General features: G+C 38.0%; 1 protein-coding gene across 1 annotated transcript; it reads left to right on the forward strand.

The window, feature by feature from the left end:
- The first annotated feature begins 1,536 nt into the window (after window positions 1-1,536).
- On the forward strand, window positions 1,537-5,108 carry LOC133857695 (transcription factor bHLH68). The gene is made up of 9 exons (XM_062293004.1): window positions 1,537-1,971; window positions 2,179-2,494; window positions 2,886-2,960; window positions 3,270-3,335; window positions 3,582-3,647; window positions 3,800-3,856; window positions 3,984-4,028; window positions 4,305-4,355; window positions 4,635-5,108. Exons 1-9 carry the CDS (start codon window positions 1,730-1,732, stop codon window positions 4,767-4,769), a joined length of 1,053 nt encoding a protein of 350 aa, XP_062148988.1. The 5' UTR covers window positions 1,537-1,729; the 3' UTR covers window positions 4,770-5,108.
- The last annotated feature ends 12,879 nt before the right edge of the window (window positions 5,109-17,987 follow it).

Genomic DNA, 17,987 nt, shown 5'->3' on the forward strand with positions numbered 1-17,987 from the left:
ACTGATGTCCAATTTAACCAGTGAAGGCCGAGACAAGCATGTCCCGAGAGCTCAGGTATCAACCGCATTCCGGGAAATCTGGAATGATAAGCCACGATCTAAGGATAGACATACAATTCAGATCTCCAAAGATCATGCCCAGCCCCTGAAGATCTGGGATTAAAGATAAATCCCAGATCCTCAGGAAAGTCGCGCTTAGAGGAGAAGAAGGAGAGAATCCCAAGAGGTCCGGAGATCATGGATCTCGAACTTCTCGGGATCCTTGGCACTCTCCAATCGGATAAGAAAGCCTATAAATAGGCTTAGACCCCAGGTATAAAACGAACTGAATTTTGGCAATTAAGCAAACTCTTTTTTAAGCAGAAGCTGACTTAGGCATCGAAGAGGGACCATCGGAAGGGTCTTTTAGGTTTGCTTATTTTGCAGAATTCTTGGAGAAATCTAGAAGAGCTCAAGGAATGTGTTGTGTTCACGTCATACCGAAAACTATACCAACATATATCTGTTACTCATTTCATTTTAAATATATCATTAAATTTGTGAGACATACACGTAACTGTTAAATCGATCGTATAAAAAGAAAAACCAAATGAGATGCTCTTTGGGCTAAAATGATATACCTAGCTAGAAGAGCGTGATAGCTAGCTTATGTACGTATAATAAAGCCTTGGTGTCGATTACAAGGCTCTAGCTCGAAGATGACTGGAATACATGAAAGAAATCATGCTAGCTATGACTTGGGCTTTATACCTTCTAGGTAAATTAAGTAATAGAGTGGGATTTACGTTTTAAACTCAATTTCTATAGAAAAGAAAAGAAAGGTTTTGCTATATATAATATATATGCTAATTAGCCGTACGTGAAAACCATGCTGTACGTGGCCACACTAGCTAGATGGCTATTATGCATATATACAACATCTACTCATATAAACGTAATTACAAGGGGTATATATCATGTGCATGACTCAGTAGCCAAAACAAACAATTCATATAAATATATATATATATATTAAGTAATTTAAGTGAATATTGGTTAAGTTTTGATCAATTTCTTTTTTTCTTATTTTTTTTATTAAAGTAATGCTACATATTAGGATATTCTCATCTCATCTTATTTTATTAGGTTGATGTGACATGGTAGTACCTATCGATCTTTAGATAAGAAGGCTCTTGGTTATGGCAGTTTTATTTTATATTTTTCTAATAAGAGCCGATTGAGTCTAGACGAAAGTGAAATAGGAATGTAGTTACTGTAGTATCCAACAATATTACTCTTTTTAACCATGTTGCACCTATGAAGACCTAGTGATAGACATCCCCCTATTAGTTCGCCACATGGCTTGGTATAAAGGAAACTTGGTTGCTCCACAGTCACTTTAGAGAGATCCATATTTTTTGTTTTCTTAATTAATGGGAATTGCTACTGCCTTTTCTGTCCCACTTTGAGATAAAGCAAAAGCAGAGAAAAAGCAAGAAAGAAAAGGAAAACATAAAAGAAAGGAAGAAAGAAAAAGGCAAAGCAATAAAGAAAGAAGGAAAAGAGAGAAAACAAAGACAAAAGTTCTCAAGACTCCATGATTATTCAAATTCTCTCAAACACAGGACTTTGGGGCTCCCCTACTTAATCCTAAGTAAGAGCTCCTCTCAAAGTTTCTTCAAAGACTTTGCTTTGAGAGCTTCAGTAAGAAGATCAGAAGCAGGAAATTAAGTTAGTTTTCTCGGGAGGGATGAATAGAGGTGTTTTGCAGAGCTCACCGGTGCAACAAATGATGGCCGGAAACCCTAACTGGTGGAATATCAATAGCGTGCGCCCACCAACACATCAATCTTCTCCTTTCTTGCCTTCTCATACAAACTGTTTCCCTCAATATGCACCAACTTCCTCTTCTTCTTCTTCACTTCCCATTATTCCTTCTAATTGGCTGCATGATAGCCAGGAGCTTCCAGAGTCTTGGAGCCAGCTACTCTTGTAATCCTCTCAGCTCAGCTCTATCATCACATATCCATACCTACTAATTAATCATCCATGTTGTTTTTGTTAATCTTCTAAGCCTATATAGTACATGTGTTTTCATCTTCCTCTCTCACTCTCTCTCTCTCACACGCACACACAAAAATTAACTATATGTGTTATTAATTAATGATGGAATATTATTGGATGTTGTTTTTCTTTCAGGGGTGGATTGGTGAGTGAAGAAGATAAGATTGGTATGAGCCAGTTAGTAGCTAAGCGGATGGAGAATTTGGAGGAGCAATTCCTGAGTCAAGCTCCAAATGCTTCTGTTGTTAATGTCAAGCAAGAACACTCTGCAAGCAGCTATGTGTACGGACATGGAGCTCATGAGGATTTTCAAGCAGTAAAACCCACTTGGTCTCATGTAATATCTGCTTCATCTCCGAAGTCCTGTGTGACAAGTTTCAGCAGTAATATGTTGGATTTCTCTAGCAACAAGGCAGATGGGAGGCACCCACCACCGGATCGATCCTCAGAGGTAACAGAGATAGAGATTTAGCTCACTCTATGGTATTGCCAATATCAGGATTCTTAATTTTCTAGGGTTTCAACTTTCAAGAATCCTTTTTAAGATTTGAATTTTCTTAAATGAAGGTTGTTAGATTCATGATCAGATAGTTTTAAGTGTTCTTTTCTTAATTTCTTTCTTTTTCCTTTTTTCTTTCTTGTTCCACTAAGTCGTCCATCTAGCTACAATACATTTTTTTTTTTGGTGGATAAATGATTAAAAATAAATTGTAAATGACTTGGTTTATAGCTTCTCCTGCCCACTTTTCTATCTTTTCCTGCAATATTTTTTTTTGGTTCAAGTGCTTTTTTTCCTACCCTAATCCACCAATCAGAGTTCTTATCTTCTTTCTTTTTGGAAGTGTAACAGCACTGCAACCGGTGGGGCACTTAAGAAAGCTAGGGTTCAACCTTCTTCAACCCAAACTACCTTCAAGGTAATGTCTACAACTCACAAGATCTCTCTCTCTCACACACACACACACATACAAACGCAAGAAACACACACAAACAGTTCACACACACACACACATACAAACGCAAGAAACACACACAAACAGTGGGTGGTAACTGTTGTCTTTCTTGATTGTCTGCTTTTATATCGTGATGATTCTTTCTCGGTTTTTTCTTCTATTTATCAATCAAAGAAGTAAAAATCATTCATTTAAAGAAAACATTAAAGCTATATATATTGCAATCATGTCCTCATCCACTTTCTCTCTTCTGTCACATATTTTAAAAATCAGGTGAGGAAGGAGAAATTAGGTGACAGAATAACATCTCTGCACCAGCTAGTATCTCCATTTGGGAAGGTAAGCCGGAAAGTTGCTAGATAATTTAAGATGCCTCAAAGAATATATAGAAATGAAACAATTATCAATATTAAGGAGGAAACAAATAAAGAGAAGTTCTTTCCACATTTGAAAGCTTCCTTTTCTCTTCATCATCTTTTTTTTTTCTCAAATTACTAGACTAGGGTTTTCTCTTTAAGCATTAAAGAAGACAGAAAATATGACTTTGGACGGTTGTGGTGTGTGCTACTTTTTCACCTTTTGCAGACTGACACAGCCTCTGTCTTGTTAGAAGCTATTGGGTACATCAGATTCCTTCAGAGTCAAATTGAGGTGATGTCTCTTCTCCGTCCTTTATTTTTGCAAACAACCATGAGCCAGTGATGGCACACTGTAAAAGTTCCATTTCTCTAATGTTTCCTTCAATATTCTTTAGTTATTGAAGTTCTAAATATTCTCTTTCTTTTTCCCCACGTTGGATGCAGGCCCTCAGCTTACCTTACTTGGGCAGTGGATCAGGAAACATGAGGCAGCAACAGTCTGTAAGAAACTAGGACAATCTCTCTCTCTCTCTCTCTCTCTCTCTCTCTCTCTCTCTCTCTCTCATGATCAATAATGTGACATTAATTGATTAATGATTGCTATTTTCTTGTGCTATATCCTTGTTAGGTTCAAGGAGAAAGGAATTGTATATTTCCTGAAGACCCTGGTCAGGTATGCTTTATTGGATCCATTGCCTCCTTAAAGGGGTGTGTAGCTAGAGAACTTGCATTTGGAAAAGCTAGCTACGACTTTACCGTGTTTGCTAAACTAGTAAACCAAATGCTTTAAGAATGATGCTGCTACAGCTTTACAGACTTAAATCCATATTAAATCCAGAAAAAAAGAATGACTAGAGACTAACTTGATTACAATTGAAACTTGTAAAGATTCACAAAGTAATTAAATTGCTAAGGCTTTTGACATGTGTTTTTTTTCTTCTTTTACTAGCTGCTGAATGACAACTGTATTAAGAGGAAAGGAGCTCATGATCATCAGCAGGTAATTCTTGACCACATAGTATAATTCTTTCTTCTCATAAATTTTTCTCTGTTGCCTCTTTGTTTATTCCATAATCCCGACCTACCAGTTTCAACCAACCTTTAATCCGTCATTCTTTTAAAATAAAAAATAAAAAATCAAGAATCGATTATGACAGCCACACGTATATCAGCATTTTGGATACTTTTGGATAAAAATATCGTGTATATATAAATATAACATTACTCATAAATCAAATGCAATTAAAACTCGTCTTTTTTGTTATTTGTTTTATTCTAGGATTCTCACGACGAACCAAAGAAAGATCTGAGGAGTAGAGGGTTGTGTCTGGTTCCAGTGTCATGCACACTACAAGTTGGGAGCGACAATGGAGCTGACTATTGGGCTCCTGCTCTCGGCGGGGGCTTCCGGTAGATGGTTGTTTACGTTGGAAGCATATGCAGCACACCAAGAGCTTCACAGAAACGATATAACATCATGAGCAGTCACTCTGCTAAAATCTAAGGCTGATTGCTCATGATGCTATACAATCTTGAAATCTATGTACATGTGCGCTGTACATGTGGGCTAGGATTTGCATGTCCTGATGATCATCAAGACTCTTAATTTATGTCATTAAGCTTTATCTATCTTCATCCTAAAGCTGCTGCTACATTGCTTTTCTTGTATATGCAGTGTTAGTATGACTAATCATTTTAATTAATGTTGCTTAGAAAGCCGCATTCATCTAATCACTTCCACCATTGGAAATTATTCTTCCTTCTTAATTTGATGAATGACTACTTTACGGAGTACTAGAACTTATGAGCAATTAAGGGATAATGTTTTTAAAACCCCCGTGTGACATTAAAAATACCTAAAATAACATTGCTAGACAACCATAAAGTCATACTAAGCAATAGAACACAAAAATCCCCAATAATTTTGCAAAATAATTAAAATACTTACTAAAGCAATCTTCTTGATTTGATTAAATTATGCATGCTGCAAATATATATAATTAATTACCAGTAGCATGATCTTATTCTTTCTTTACTCCTCTTTGAAAGTTGAGAATTCTTTGCTTGGTTGCTTACCAAGAGCAGAGTCTATTGTTGTATTTATAACAGAAAGGATTTACAAGTTAAGCTTAGTGAGCTAAGGACAAACAATTGTGTAAAACTATGTGTAAACATTCAACAAAACAAATTAAGAACATAATTCTATGCTGAGATTGAGGAGAGATCAGCATAAAACATGCAGGAAACATTGGAGCCAAGAGTCCGGGAAAGGAGGTGACTGTAGCTGCTGCTAGAGGTTTTTGTAGCCTATGCTATATATAGTATGTTGTAGTGTGGCTGCGAGGAGTCTGTTGATTCAGAGGAAAATTGGAAAAGAAAGAGGACTGATTTGGTGTATCACAAGGCTGATTAGGAGCATCCTCTTCTGGTTGACCCAGACTAGTATCTTCTTTCGGTTGTCCCAGACTAGGAGCGTCCTTGATCTTCCGGTAAACTCAGATCCTGATTTTCCTTAACACCCCCCCCCCCCCCCCCTCCCCCACAAACTAAGGGGAGCAACAACCCTCAGTTTGTCCCTAAGGCAGCAAAACCAACATACAGTATGACCTTTAGTGAATATATTAGCTATTTGCTCAAGAGTGGACAACTAGTGCAATTGAATGTCACTGTTGGCCACTTTTTCCCGGATAAAGTGAACATCTACCTCGATGTGCTTGGTCGGAGCATGAAACACCGGATTAGATGCTAGGGCAAGATCACCTGAGTTGTCACACCAAATAGTAGGAGGTGAGGTTAAAGCGTGTAATTCCTTGAGAAGCATTCGGAGCCAAAATAGTTTAGCAGTTGTGAGTGAGAGTGATTTGTATTTGGCTTAAGTACTTGAACAGGAGACAATGTGCTGCTTCTTTGCAGACCAGGAGATCAAGTTAGGGCCTAGAAAAACTCCATACCCAGTAGTAGATCATCTGTCATCTGGATTCCTTGCCTTAAGTCACAGAAGGAAGTGAAATTGATGGACCCTTTGCAGTAATGGAGACCAAAATTGAGTGAACCTTTGAGGTAGCGTAGCACCCGTTTTGCAGCTGTGAGATGGATAGATGTGGGAGCATACATATGTTGGCAAAGTTGGTTAACTGAGTAGGTAATGTCTGGTCTGGTGAGGGTGACATACTGAAGAGCACCCATTATATGCCTATACTCAGCTGGATCAGTGAGGAGTTCTCCATCATACTTCAACGTCTTGGAGCTAGCAGTGCAGGGTGCTCTATAGGGCTTGGATTTTGCAATGTGGGTGCGATTAAGGAGGTCAAATATATACTTGGTTCGCCTAAGATGTAATCCACCAGAACCTTGAGTATCTTGAATTCCTAGGAAGTACACAAGGGGGCCAAGGTTCTTCATGGCAAAGTCTGTTTTCAGCTTATCAATGAGCCAATTCATAATTCCTTCATGGTTTCATGTAAGAATGATGTCATCAACATATACCAGGAGAAAAATATGTATTTGACCAAGGTGATAAACAAATAAAGAATGATCTACTTGAGAACCATAAAAGCCGAGATTCAACAATACATGTGAGGGTCGAGTAAACCAGACCATTGGAGCCTGTTTCAGTCCATAGATGGACTTGTGTAGCCTGAAAACATGATCTGGGTAGAAAGGGTCTATGAACCCTTAAGGTTGTTCCATATACGCTTCCCCATCTAGTACACCATGAAGAAATGCATTTAATACATCTTGTTGTTTGGTCTTCCAATCAAACTGAACAGCTAAGGCTAGAATCAATCAAATGGTAGAAGATTTAATCACATGGCTGAATGTTTCATAGTAATAAACATCACTTAATTGATCATACCCTTTGGCAACCAATCGAGCCTTAAATCTATCCACACTTCCATCTGACTTCTGTTTGAGTTTGAACACCCATTTGTTTCTTACCACATTATGGTGAGGAGGTCGGGGACATAAAGTCCATGTTTGATTTGAAACAAGAGCGTTATACTCAAGGTGCATGGCATGAGTCCATTCTGGTTTTGAGGCTGCCTGCTTATAGGTTGAGGTTCTTGAGGTAAGGAGATGACTTGCAGGGCTGAAATAGGATGTTTAATGGTTTGAAGGAGCTTGAAGCCAGGAAATTCCTTTGGTTTCAGGTTGCCTGTTTGTGACCTGGAGATGATTCGGTTGGCAGGCATTTCAGGTGACAAGAAAGGGGTGTATGTCTAAGTGTTGAGTGGAGTGAATAGAAGGAGAAGGTGAGTTAGTTAGATGGAGTGGCATCAGTGCCTGTGTCTGCAGAGTCATTAGAGGCAGTGTAATCTGTGATTAGAATCTGTTGTGAGGGTAGATCAAGGAGTTGTATGTCGGGATTGTGCTGTTGTGAGGGACCATTGGAGGTACTGTCCAGAGTAATTTCCATGATTAGATTCTGTTGTGGAGGTAGATCTATAGGTTGTGTGGCTGCATTCTGCTGTGAAGTGATATCATTGAAAGAACTAGCAGAATTGGAGGAAGGTAGATCAAAGGAATTGAGTTGAGAACTAGATAGAAAGACTAAGGAATCACCTGATGAGGCAGTGACCTTACAAGAACCTTATGAGATGGGCTTGTTCTTGGCAGGAAATTGTGTTTCATCAAAGATTACACTTCGAGAGAGAAAGACCTTGTTAGTTATGGGATCAAGGCATCGATACCCTTTTTTATTTCCCCCATAGCCAATGAAGAGAGAGGGCTTGCTTCTAAATGAGAGTTTGTGACTAGCATAAGGCCTAAGGAAGGGACAACACAAACATCCAAAGGTTCTAAGGATGGTGTAATCGGGTGCCCTTTCCATTAATTTGGAGAAAGGTGATTCCTGCTGCAAAATAGGTGACAATAGCCTATTAATGAGGAAGATGGCTGTTAGGAAGGAGTCAACCCAAAACTTTGGTGAGAGACCAGATTAAGGTAGGAGAGTGAGTCCTATTTCCATCACATGTCTATGTTTCCTCTCAACAATGTCATTTTGTTGAGAGGTGTGTGGACAAGTCAACCTATGAAAGATTCCATATTGGGTGAGAAAATGCTTGAATTGATTGGAGGTGTATTCCCCACCAATGTCGGATTAAAATTGCTTGATTTTAGTGGTAAACAGATTTTCCACAAGTAATTTAAACTTGACAAAGCATTGATAAACTTCACTTTTATTTGAGATATGATATAGCCAAGTGAAACGGCTATAGTCATCAACAAACAGTACATAGTATCTACATCCACTTAAAGAGAGGATCAGAGATGTCCAAACATCAGAGTGGATGAGTTCTAGAGGATCTGAAGTACATCTAGTAGATTCACCAAAAGGAAGTTGCTTGGATTTACCAAACTAACAAGCTTCGCAAACTCTAGTCTTGTCAAGGGAACCAGTGAAAGGAAGTTGTTGGTTCTTCAAAAGATGTTGAACAACGGAAGTGGAAGGATGTCCAAGCCTTTGGTGCCAAATCAAGTGAGTGGTCTTAACTCCAATATAGGCTTCAAACCCTTTCCATTTATTTAGAAACTTTTGATGTAGAGGAATGGGGTAGAGTCCATTCTCACTGGGTCCCTGGAGTAGCACACTTCCCGTTAGGTTTTCCTTTACAATGAAATTTGAACTGGTTAAGGCAAACCAACAATTCTTATCAATGCAGAATTTGTTAATGGAAATGAGATTAGTTGAAGCATAGGGACAATGTAAAATGTCTTTGAGTAAGAGTTGAGGACGGTTAAGGGAAGGGGACTGAACAACAGAAGAACCAAATTGTTTAATGTTCAAACCTGCTCCATTACCTACTCCTACCATATCTACACCTTCAAAAGGTTGAGTCTCATGAATGTTGGCTGCATCAGCTGCGATATGAGCATTAACACCAGAATCTGCCAGCCATTTCTGAGCTCCAAATTCTTCATTCAGGTGTGCTACCATGGTTGCCAGCTCACTAGGTGGATGTCTTCCTTGGAATACATAGTCCATTCGATGGTAACAATTGAGTGCACTATGGTTATTCTTCCCACAGATCTGATAGGCAGGTCGAGGAACAGCTTGAGCAGCATTCACATTGGGATTGAGTTGCTGATGTGTAGTATTTTGATTCAACAGAGGTGCTTGCAGGTTTGATGCAGGATGGTTTTTGGTAGGGAAGCCAGTGTTGTTTTTAGAAGTAAAGGGTTGATATGCCGAACTATTTCTTGGTGCAAAGGGTTGATAAGCAGGACTGTTTCTTGGTGCAAACTGCTGATTCCGAAAGTTGGGCCTTGGAAGATCTCTGGTCTTTCTAAAACTAGTGGAGTTTTGATGGATGAGATTTGACTTACCTGGTTTGTTGGTGTAAAGGGCAAAAGTACCAATTTCTGCTAAAATGGTTTGTTGTTGTTGGTTCTCTAGCATCATTTCATGGTTGAGGGGCTCGTATTGGAAATCGACAAAGCTAATTTCATGATCTTGTATAGTGAAAGAGTGGACTGTGACAAACGTGATGAAAAAATGGTTCAAACCACCTATAACATAGGAGATAAGATCATCATCCTCAACAAGTTTCCCTGCAGTAGATAACTTATAAGCCCATTGCTTGGCTAAATTCAGGTACTCAGTACATGTTTTGCTTCCTTGTTGCAGAGTTTGCAACTATCTCTTGAGATGGGAGATGCGAGACTTGGATTGAGATGCATACTTGGCTGCAAGGATGGTCCAGGCTTGATGAGAAGTGTTAACTCCATACATTGAGGAAACTATTGATGGAGCTAAGGAAATGATGATCCAGCTCAAAAGTAGCGGGTCTTTCTTCTGCCATGCAACATAGGCAGGATTGATAATTTGTGTGTTGTCCTCACTGTTGGTGAACTGAGGAGGACAGTGGTCAGTGCCATCGATCAGTCCTTGGAGGTCATTGCCCTGAAGGATGGGCTAAAATTGAGACACCCAAGCTAAGTAGTTGGGGCCTTCGAATTTAAAAAGCTGAGAGAGGTTTGGCATGATTGAGAAGGTTGGGGTATTTTCAGTTGGTGGATTGGATGAGGATGATGTTGAAGAGCTGGAGTTTGCCATGGGGTGAGCGTTGGCTCTTAGGAGTGCTCTAATACCATGAAAGTTTGAGAATTCTCTGCTTGGCTGCTTACCAAGAGTAGGGGTGTAATTCCGGACCAGTTATAACTGACCGAAAAATCGGCTCCGAGCACTAACCAGCTCCGGATAATCAAAAAACCGAGAAATCGGTTTGGTACCCGGTTATTTATAACTGGGTAACCGGAGTTGGAGCTAGGTATTAGTTTTCCAGACATCCAGTTATAATTGGGTAACTGGCTTTAGGTGTATAATATATTAAAAAAAAAAAAGGATAATTGCACCATTGGTCTCTAAGAGCCAACGCTCACCCCATGGCAAACTCCAGCTCTGTGATACAAAAAGTTCATGGAGGGTCCCTATAGTAAACTACAATTATGAATCACTCCCTGAACCTGTTTTTCGTCTACCGAATTAACAGATTCTATTAATTTGTCACGTCATACCCAATAAGAAATTGGCATGTGTCCATTACAATAAAAAAAAATATGAATAACTAAAACTTAAAAAATATATATATATTTAAAAAAAAAATAGAAAATAGCAAAGGGGTGGCTACCGGAGGTGGCCTGGCCACGTCCTCCCCTATGCCTTGGGTTGCCACGTGTCAATTTTCTATTAGGTATGACATGACAAACTAACGGAATCTGTTAACTTGACGGACGGAAAACGGGTTTAAGGAGTGATTCATAATTATAGTTTACCACAAGGACCCTCCATGAGCTTTTTGTACCACAATGAGTGATTTATAATTTAGGCTAACCGTAGGGACTAGTGGTGCAATTATTCCTAAAAAAATTTTAAAAAATTACCCCTACCCATTACCTTAAACACGCCCTTTAACCCTTTCCTCCTATTTCCATTTTCCACTTTTCTTCTCTTTTGAGTCATCTTGCCACCTACAGTACAGCCTACTTCTTCTTCTTATTCTTCACAAAATCTGAAACACTCTTGGCTCTCCACTGTCACGCAGCACGCTCTTAGTTCTTCTTCTTCTTCTTCTTCTTCTGTCACGCTCTCTAGTGTCGCCCATGATAGATCTGGTGATTTTTGAATCAGCCTTCGTCTTTGATCTTTCGATTCTTCCTCATGCTTACTGACTGTCTTTCTCTGTTTTTCTACAGATCTAGTGATTTTTGAAACAGAAGGAGCAAAAAAATTAGTCTAGCAAACAATTAGATATGTTGTTCTTGTTAATTTTTGTTTTTTAATGGTTTTCTTGGTTTGATAGTTTTAAATCTCTACAGATCTTGTTAATTTTTGTTCTTTAAATCTAGTTAATTTTTAGATATATTTTGATACTTTGAATACTTTTTGATGATAAGTGTGAAGACATAAGTAGCTTTTTATTCGAGTTTACAAGGAACAATAAATTCATTTTCCAAAACCTAAAAATGACAATGAGTTAAACATGAGTATATACAATGTCATATAAAACAGGATATGACTATGCAAGACTTTAGGAAATGTAGGAAACCATTCAAATCTCCAAATAAGAATCATTATTGCAACCAACAAATATAGGTTTCCACACCAAGCAGTGAACATGAACTCAACTCACATAATCTAGAAACGGGAGAAAATGTAACTACCCTTTATCTAATACACTAAAATCTCATGCATTTAAGTACAAGATACACGAATGTTTATTATGCTGCAAGTGCATTGTTTTGTTGGATTTTTTCTTGCTTGATTTTTTCCGGATTTGAACAATTGGTGTGTTATATTATAGGGGTGAGTCACAACTAGGTCTATTATGGAAAATGTCAATGAGTCACATGACAAGCCTGCAACACCATCTACAAATGTTGAAACCCCATCGCCTTCCTTACAAACAGAATTTGATCCTTAAAAAAAAAAAAAAAAAAATCAAAAGTGGTGAATCAGTCAATTGTATGGTTGCACTATACAAAAGTGGAACCAATTGATAAGGAAAATCCTAAGGTAGCATGCAATTATAGCAATAGGATCTTAAGGAGTCATTCAGAAAATGTCACTTCAGCTTTGATGACCCACCTTACCTCGAATTATCTAACCTTTCCACTTAGAAAATCGGGGAAATCCAATGTACCCAAATGTCAAACTCTTTTGCAACTGTCACTTAAAAAAATGTCAGAAAACGATAGTAGCAATACCAACCAACTGGAATTTGTGAAGTATGATTCGATTAAAGTAAGGAAGTTGGTTGTTCAATATTTCATAAAGGAGGAGTTGCCTTTTAGGCATGTGGAGAGTGGTGGGTTTAGACAATTGATGAATGGAGTTGAACCAAGGTTCAATTTACCATGTCGCATTATTCTACAAAAAGATTGCATGAAACTATATGAGGAAGAAAAACTTAATTTGAAGGCTTTTTTGAGGGGTAAAAGAATTTGCATCACTACTGATACATGAACATCTCTTCAAAATTTGAACTACATGGTTGTTACCACTAGCTACATAGATTCTTCTGATTGGAGAATGCATAAGAAGATAATCAAGTTTAACTTAATTTCAAGTCATATGGGTGAAAATATTGGAAGAATGTTGGAGAATACATTGATAGAATGGGAGATTGAATCATTGTTCACTATTACAGCTGATAATGCTACAGTCAATGATGTGGCGATTGATTATATGAGAAGGAAGTTGAAGGACAAGAGAGATACTTTAACGACCCAAGGAAAAGCGCTAGCCACATCTGCGCTATCACCCCAAAATGACTAGTCAATTTGAAGCTTTCCCTAGAATCACTTATAAAGTCCAGTTTCACCTAATAACTAGGCAATGTGGGACTTAGCACCCATGAGTATCTTTATAAACTACCCACTTTGTGAACTATTCATCTCTTCCCAATATGGGATCGGGGTGTTACAAACTCCCCCCCTTAAACCCCTGACGTCCTCGTCAGGGCCATGTCATGAAGTGCTCCAGTACCACATAACCTGGTGTTACTAGGTGGCTCTGATACCATTTGTAACGACCCAAGGAAAAGCGCTAGCCACATCTGCGCTATCACCCCAAAAGGACTAGTCAATTTGAAGCTTTTCCAAGAATCTATTATAAAGCTCAGTTTCACCTAGTAACTAGGCAATGTGGGACTTAACACCCATGAGTATCTTTATAAACTACTCACTCTGTGAACTATTCATCTCTTCCCAATATGGGACCGGGGTGTTACAGATACTATTTTGGAAGGTGAATTCATTCATGTGCGGTGTGCTGCTCATATATTAAATCTTGTTGTAAATGAAGGTTTGAAAGGATTGGGTAATTGTGTTTCTAATATTAGGAATGCAGTGAAATTTGTGAGGATTTTACCATAGAGAATGACAAGATTTAAAGAATGTATAAAGTGTGAAAAAATTCAATGTGCGAAAATGGTGTCTCTAGATGTTCAAACAAGATGGAATTCTACGTACTTAATGTTGAGTGCGGTTGAGAAATACCAAAAAGCTTTTATTTGACTTGAGGATGAAGATGGTAATCTTTTTGTTGTTCCTAGGTATACTAAGTGGGAAAATGTTAGGAAATTTGTGAAGTTTTTGAAGCCTTTTTATGAAGTCACATTGAAGTTTTCTTGTTCAACTCATGTTACCTCCAACTCATATTTCATTCAACTTTGTATTATTCAAAAGACATTGTCTGATGGGTGTATGAGTTTTAATCATATCCTTAGTGTAGTGAGTTGGGAAATGAAAAAGAAGTATGAAAAGTATTGGGGGACTATAGATAAAATCAACTTATTGTTGTATGTCACTCATATTCTTGACCCACGTACCAAGTTAAAGGCGTTACAATATTACTTGGTAAAATGCAGTGGCCTTAAGTGGCGGAACAAATCGAGACAAATGTGAAAGACCTCTTGAACCGTTTGTGGGAGCAATACAATAAGTTATGTGGGAGGCCTTTGTCTTACTCGGATGCGGGTGTGGAAAGTTCAACTGTTACTTCTATAGATGTTAGTGGTGATAACATTGAGGATACACTTACAGAGACGAAATATTGGATCCAGTTCACCCAACACATTGCAGAAGTGAACAACTTGGAGTGTATGATAGAGGATCGTTATCTTTTGGATGAGTGTGAAGCAACAACAAAAGATTTTGACATCTTACTTTTGTGGAAGGATAATGCTCCCAAATATCCTATCATCGCAGAGATAGCCCGTGATATATTTGTCATTCCTACTTCTATAGTTGCATCTGAGTTCGCATTCAGCAACGAAGGACATATAGTGGATCCCTTTAAGAGTTCATTATCTCCATTGACAATTGAGGGCTTGATTTGCACACAAGACTGGTTAAAGAGCAATGAAGACTTGGAGAATGAGAATATTATTGAAATCTTTGATAAGCATGGTAAATGGTTATAAATTCATTTTAGTTTTCATTATTATTATTAATTCATTTTAGTTATTTGTTCATTTAACTCATTCTCCTCTTCTTCTTTTTTCTTCTTCTTCTTCTTTTTTTTTTTTTTTTTATTGTAGTTATAGATGATTGAGAGCAGAGCTACAAAAAGCGAGAAACCGGACCATGCTTGGATATATTTAATATGTTTATAAACTTTTTTAATATGTTTATGGACTTTTAAGTTTGAACTTTTTTTTATATGTTTATGAAAATTTGCGTTTTTAATAGGTAATTATGTATGAATGTTGGCATAATGTATGTGTCCTAACTTACGGCCAAACATAATGGCACAAATGAGAAACCAATAATTCTTTGTTACAGTAATTGAAATTTGGATTTACTTTGTTACTGCATTCATGTGGTTGAAATGAATCTACAAAATGGCACAAATGAGAAACTAGGAATTCTTTGTTACAGTAGCTGAAATTTCTTAATTGAATTAGGCCCAATACCTTAAAAGTTGGGCTAAATGTTTAAATAAAGCTAAAAAAAGTTTAAATGAAGTCCAAAAAAGTAAGCACAATACTTAAAATAGGCCCAAAAAGTTTTTTTTTTTTTTTTTTTTTTTTTTAAAAAAACTACCCGGTTTTCACCCGGGTAATCGGGTAAAAACTGACCAAGGTACCCGGTTTCGAAGCTAGTTATTGAAATTCAATAATCGGGGAATAACCGAGAACCGACTCCGGGTTTACACCCCCTAACCAAGAGTAGAATCTATTGTTGTATTTATAACCGAAAGGATTTACAAGTTAAGCTCTGTGAGCTAAGGATAAACAGTTGTAAAACTATGTGTAAACATTAAACAAAACAAAGAACATAATTCTATGTTGATTGTATGCTTAGATTGAGGAGAGATCAGCATAAAACATGCAGGAAACGTTGGAGCCAAGAGTCCAAGAAATGAGGCAGTTGTAGTTGTTGCTAGAGGCTGCTGTAGTTTGTGCTATAGTTTGTTGTAGTGTGGCTGCGAGGAGTCTGTTGATTCAGAGGAAAATTGGAAAAGAAATAGGACTGATTTGGTGTATCACAAGGCTGACTAGGAGCATCCTCTTCCGGTTGACTCAGATTCTGATTTTCCTTAATACTCTTTTCAAGTGGCCATCAATAACCAAATAGGAGTCGCCACTAGTCTTCTATTTTAGGGCTTCCGTTTGGGGGACATAGGCGAAGAAGGTAGAGTACATCTTTTCATAATGGGAAGGACGTCTCTTAGCCATGTTATGGAGCAGGGGAGCTGGACAACCATCATCAACGGGAGGATTTCTAATGGAGGAGGGTGCGATTTATACAAGCACTCACAAAGGGGAAGAAGTATGCCAGATGAGTTGTCGGATCTGTGTGGGAAATTGAAGCTAACAGAGGAGGAAGTGATGTGGAGGTCACCGAAAGAAGGGGTTATTTCTGTCTAGTTAGGAACACTATAAAAACAATTGATGCACGTCGATTTTCATGGACAGTAAAACCCAAGGTCGAGAAATTTAATTTACGTCGTTTAAATGCCAAACAACAAAAATTGATGTCTTTGAGACCAAAATACGTAAGTATTTTTACGTCGTTTAAGGTGCGTTTGGGATTGTGATTTCGTAGACAAAAAGTATAATTTTAAACCAAATTGCAGAAAGTGAATCGTTTGAGAAATGCGTTTTTAAAAAATTGCAATTTGAAAACGCTGAATTTTAGAGACTAACTTGCGATTTTAAAGGTCAAACTGTGATTTTGCCAAATGCTTAACTACATTTTTAAAAATTACTTTTTAAAATCGTACATTTTGAAATCGCAAACCCAAACGGATCCTTAATTAAATGACGTAAAAGTCTTAACGTCATTTCTAAGAAAAGCTATGTTAATTTAATAATGTCGTTTGTAAACAAACGACGTGTGGATAAATGTTTTATTAAAAAATAAAAGCCAATTTTTACTCATATAACTCGGCGTGAACTCTCTAACGCACACCCCCTGAAGAACACTCGACGCGTGATCGTCAAGGCCATGAGTTGGTTGAGCAAAACTATCGCGATCTGAGTCGAGATCAAAGTGATTAAAGGATCTTCGGTGACTGGAACCGTGAGAGCGACTTGCTCCATCAGAGAGTTTTCGGAGTCAGCGGGTTAAGATTCGAAGGTTTGGTTCTTTTAGACTGTGTATGAGTGAAAGTAGATTTGGTGCTTAGCTTAGTGTTTGGAGAGTCAGAAAGTTGACAAAAAAGTGCGTGAAAGTTAAAATCCTACTAAGAAGGGCTTTGATTTCTGGACTACTGCTCATCTTCCTCGCTTTGAAAATCTTACTAAGAAAGGCTATGTTACAATTTCCCTATAAAGTTAAGAAATGGGTTAAATTCAATTCAACCCTGCCCCCCCCCCCCTAATCCCCCGGGAAGTTTTCAGCCATTTTTATTGGATAGCAAAGTTTAAAAATTTGCAATATACCTCCATAAACTTTCAAAAAATTTCAATTCAAGCATTCTGTCTGGTTTGACGGTCAAACCAGATGGAATTTTGACCACGTGCGTGTCACGTGACTTTTTTTAGGCGAATTTGTCCGTTTTACCCTCACTCAAAAACGATGTCGTATTGCCCTTTATGGGGTAAATTGAAATTTCAGAAACTTTGTGGGGGTAAATTACAATTTTTTTTTTTTTAAAAAAAAAAAAAAAAAAATCTTAACGGGTGGCTGGGAAAGGCCGCGCCCACTCCCAGAGGTTGTCGGGGGGGGGGGGGGGGGGTGGCGCGCCACCCCCGGCATAGTATTTTCTTTCCTTTTTTTTTAAAATAAAATAAAATAAATATTTTTGTTTTATTTATTTTTATTAGATTTTATAATTTTTAATTATTTTTAATAGACACGTGTCAGCTTCTTATTAGGTATGGTGTAACACCCCTAAAGGGCTCCTTTTGATTATGCTTTGTGTGTGGCGCAATCAGCCATGACAAGGGAGGCTGTAAGAGCCATGGGACGAAGAGACTCCATGGGAAGATGAGGAGATCGAAGCATATTGGAGTTTGGCTAAGGGCTCAATCACCAAACCGGAGGAAGAATGAGAACTCGGTGGCCAGCATGGTGGTGCAATAACGACACATACAACAGAGGAAGGATTCAAAAAAGAAAGGCCGATCGTTCGTCCAACGGGGGGTATAATGGGTTCAATGGATTACAATGCTGTTCCAAT

The sequence above is a fragment of the Alnus glutinosa genome, chromosome 14 (genome assembly GCF_958979055.1).
Source record: "Alnus glutinosa chromosome 14, dhAlnGlut1.1, whole genome shotgun sequence".
NCBI lineage: Eukaryota > Viridiplantae > Streptophyta > Magnoliopsida > Fagales > Betulaceae > Alnus > Alnus glutinosa.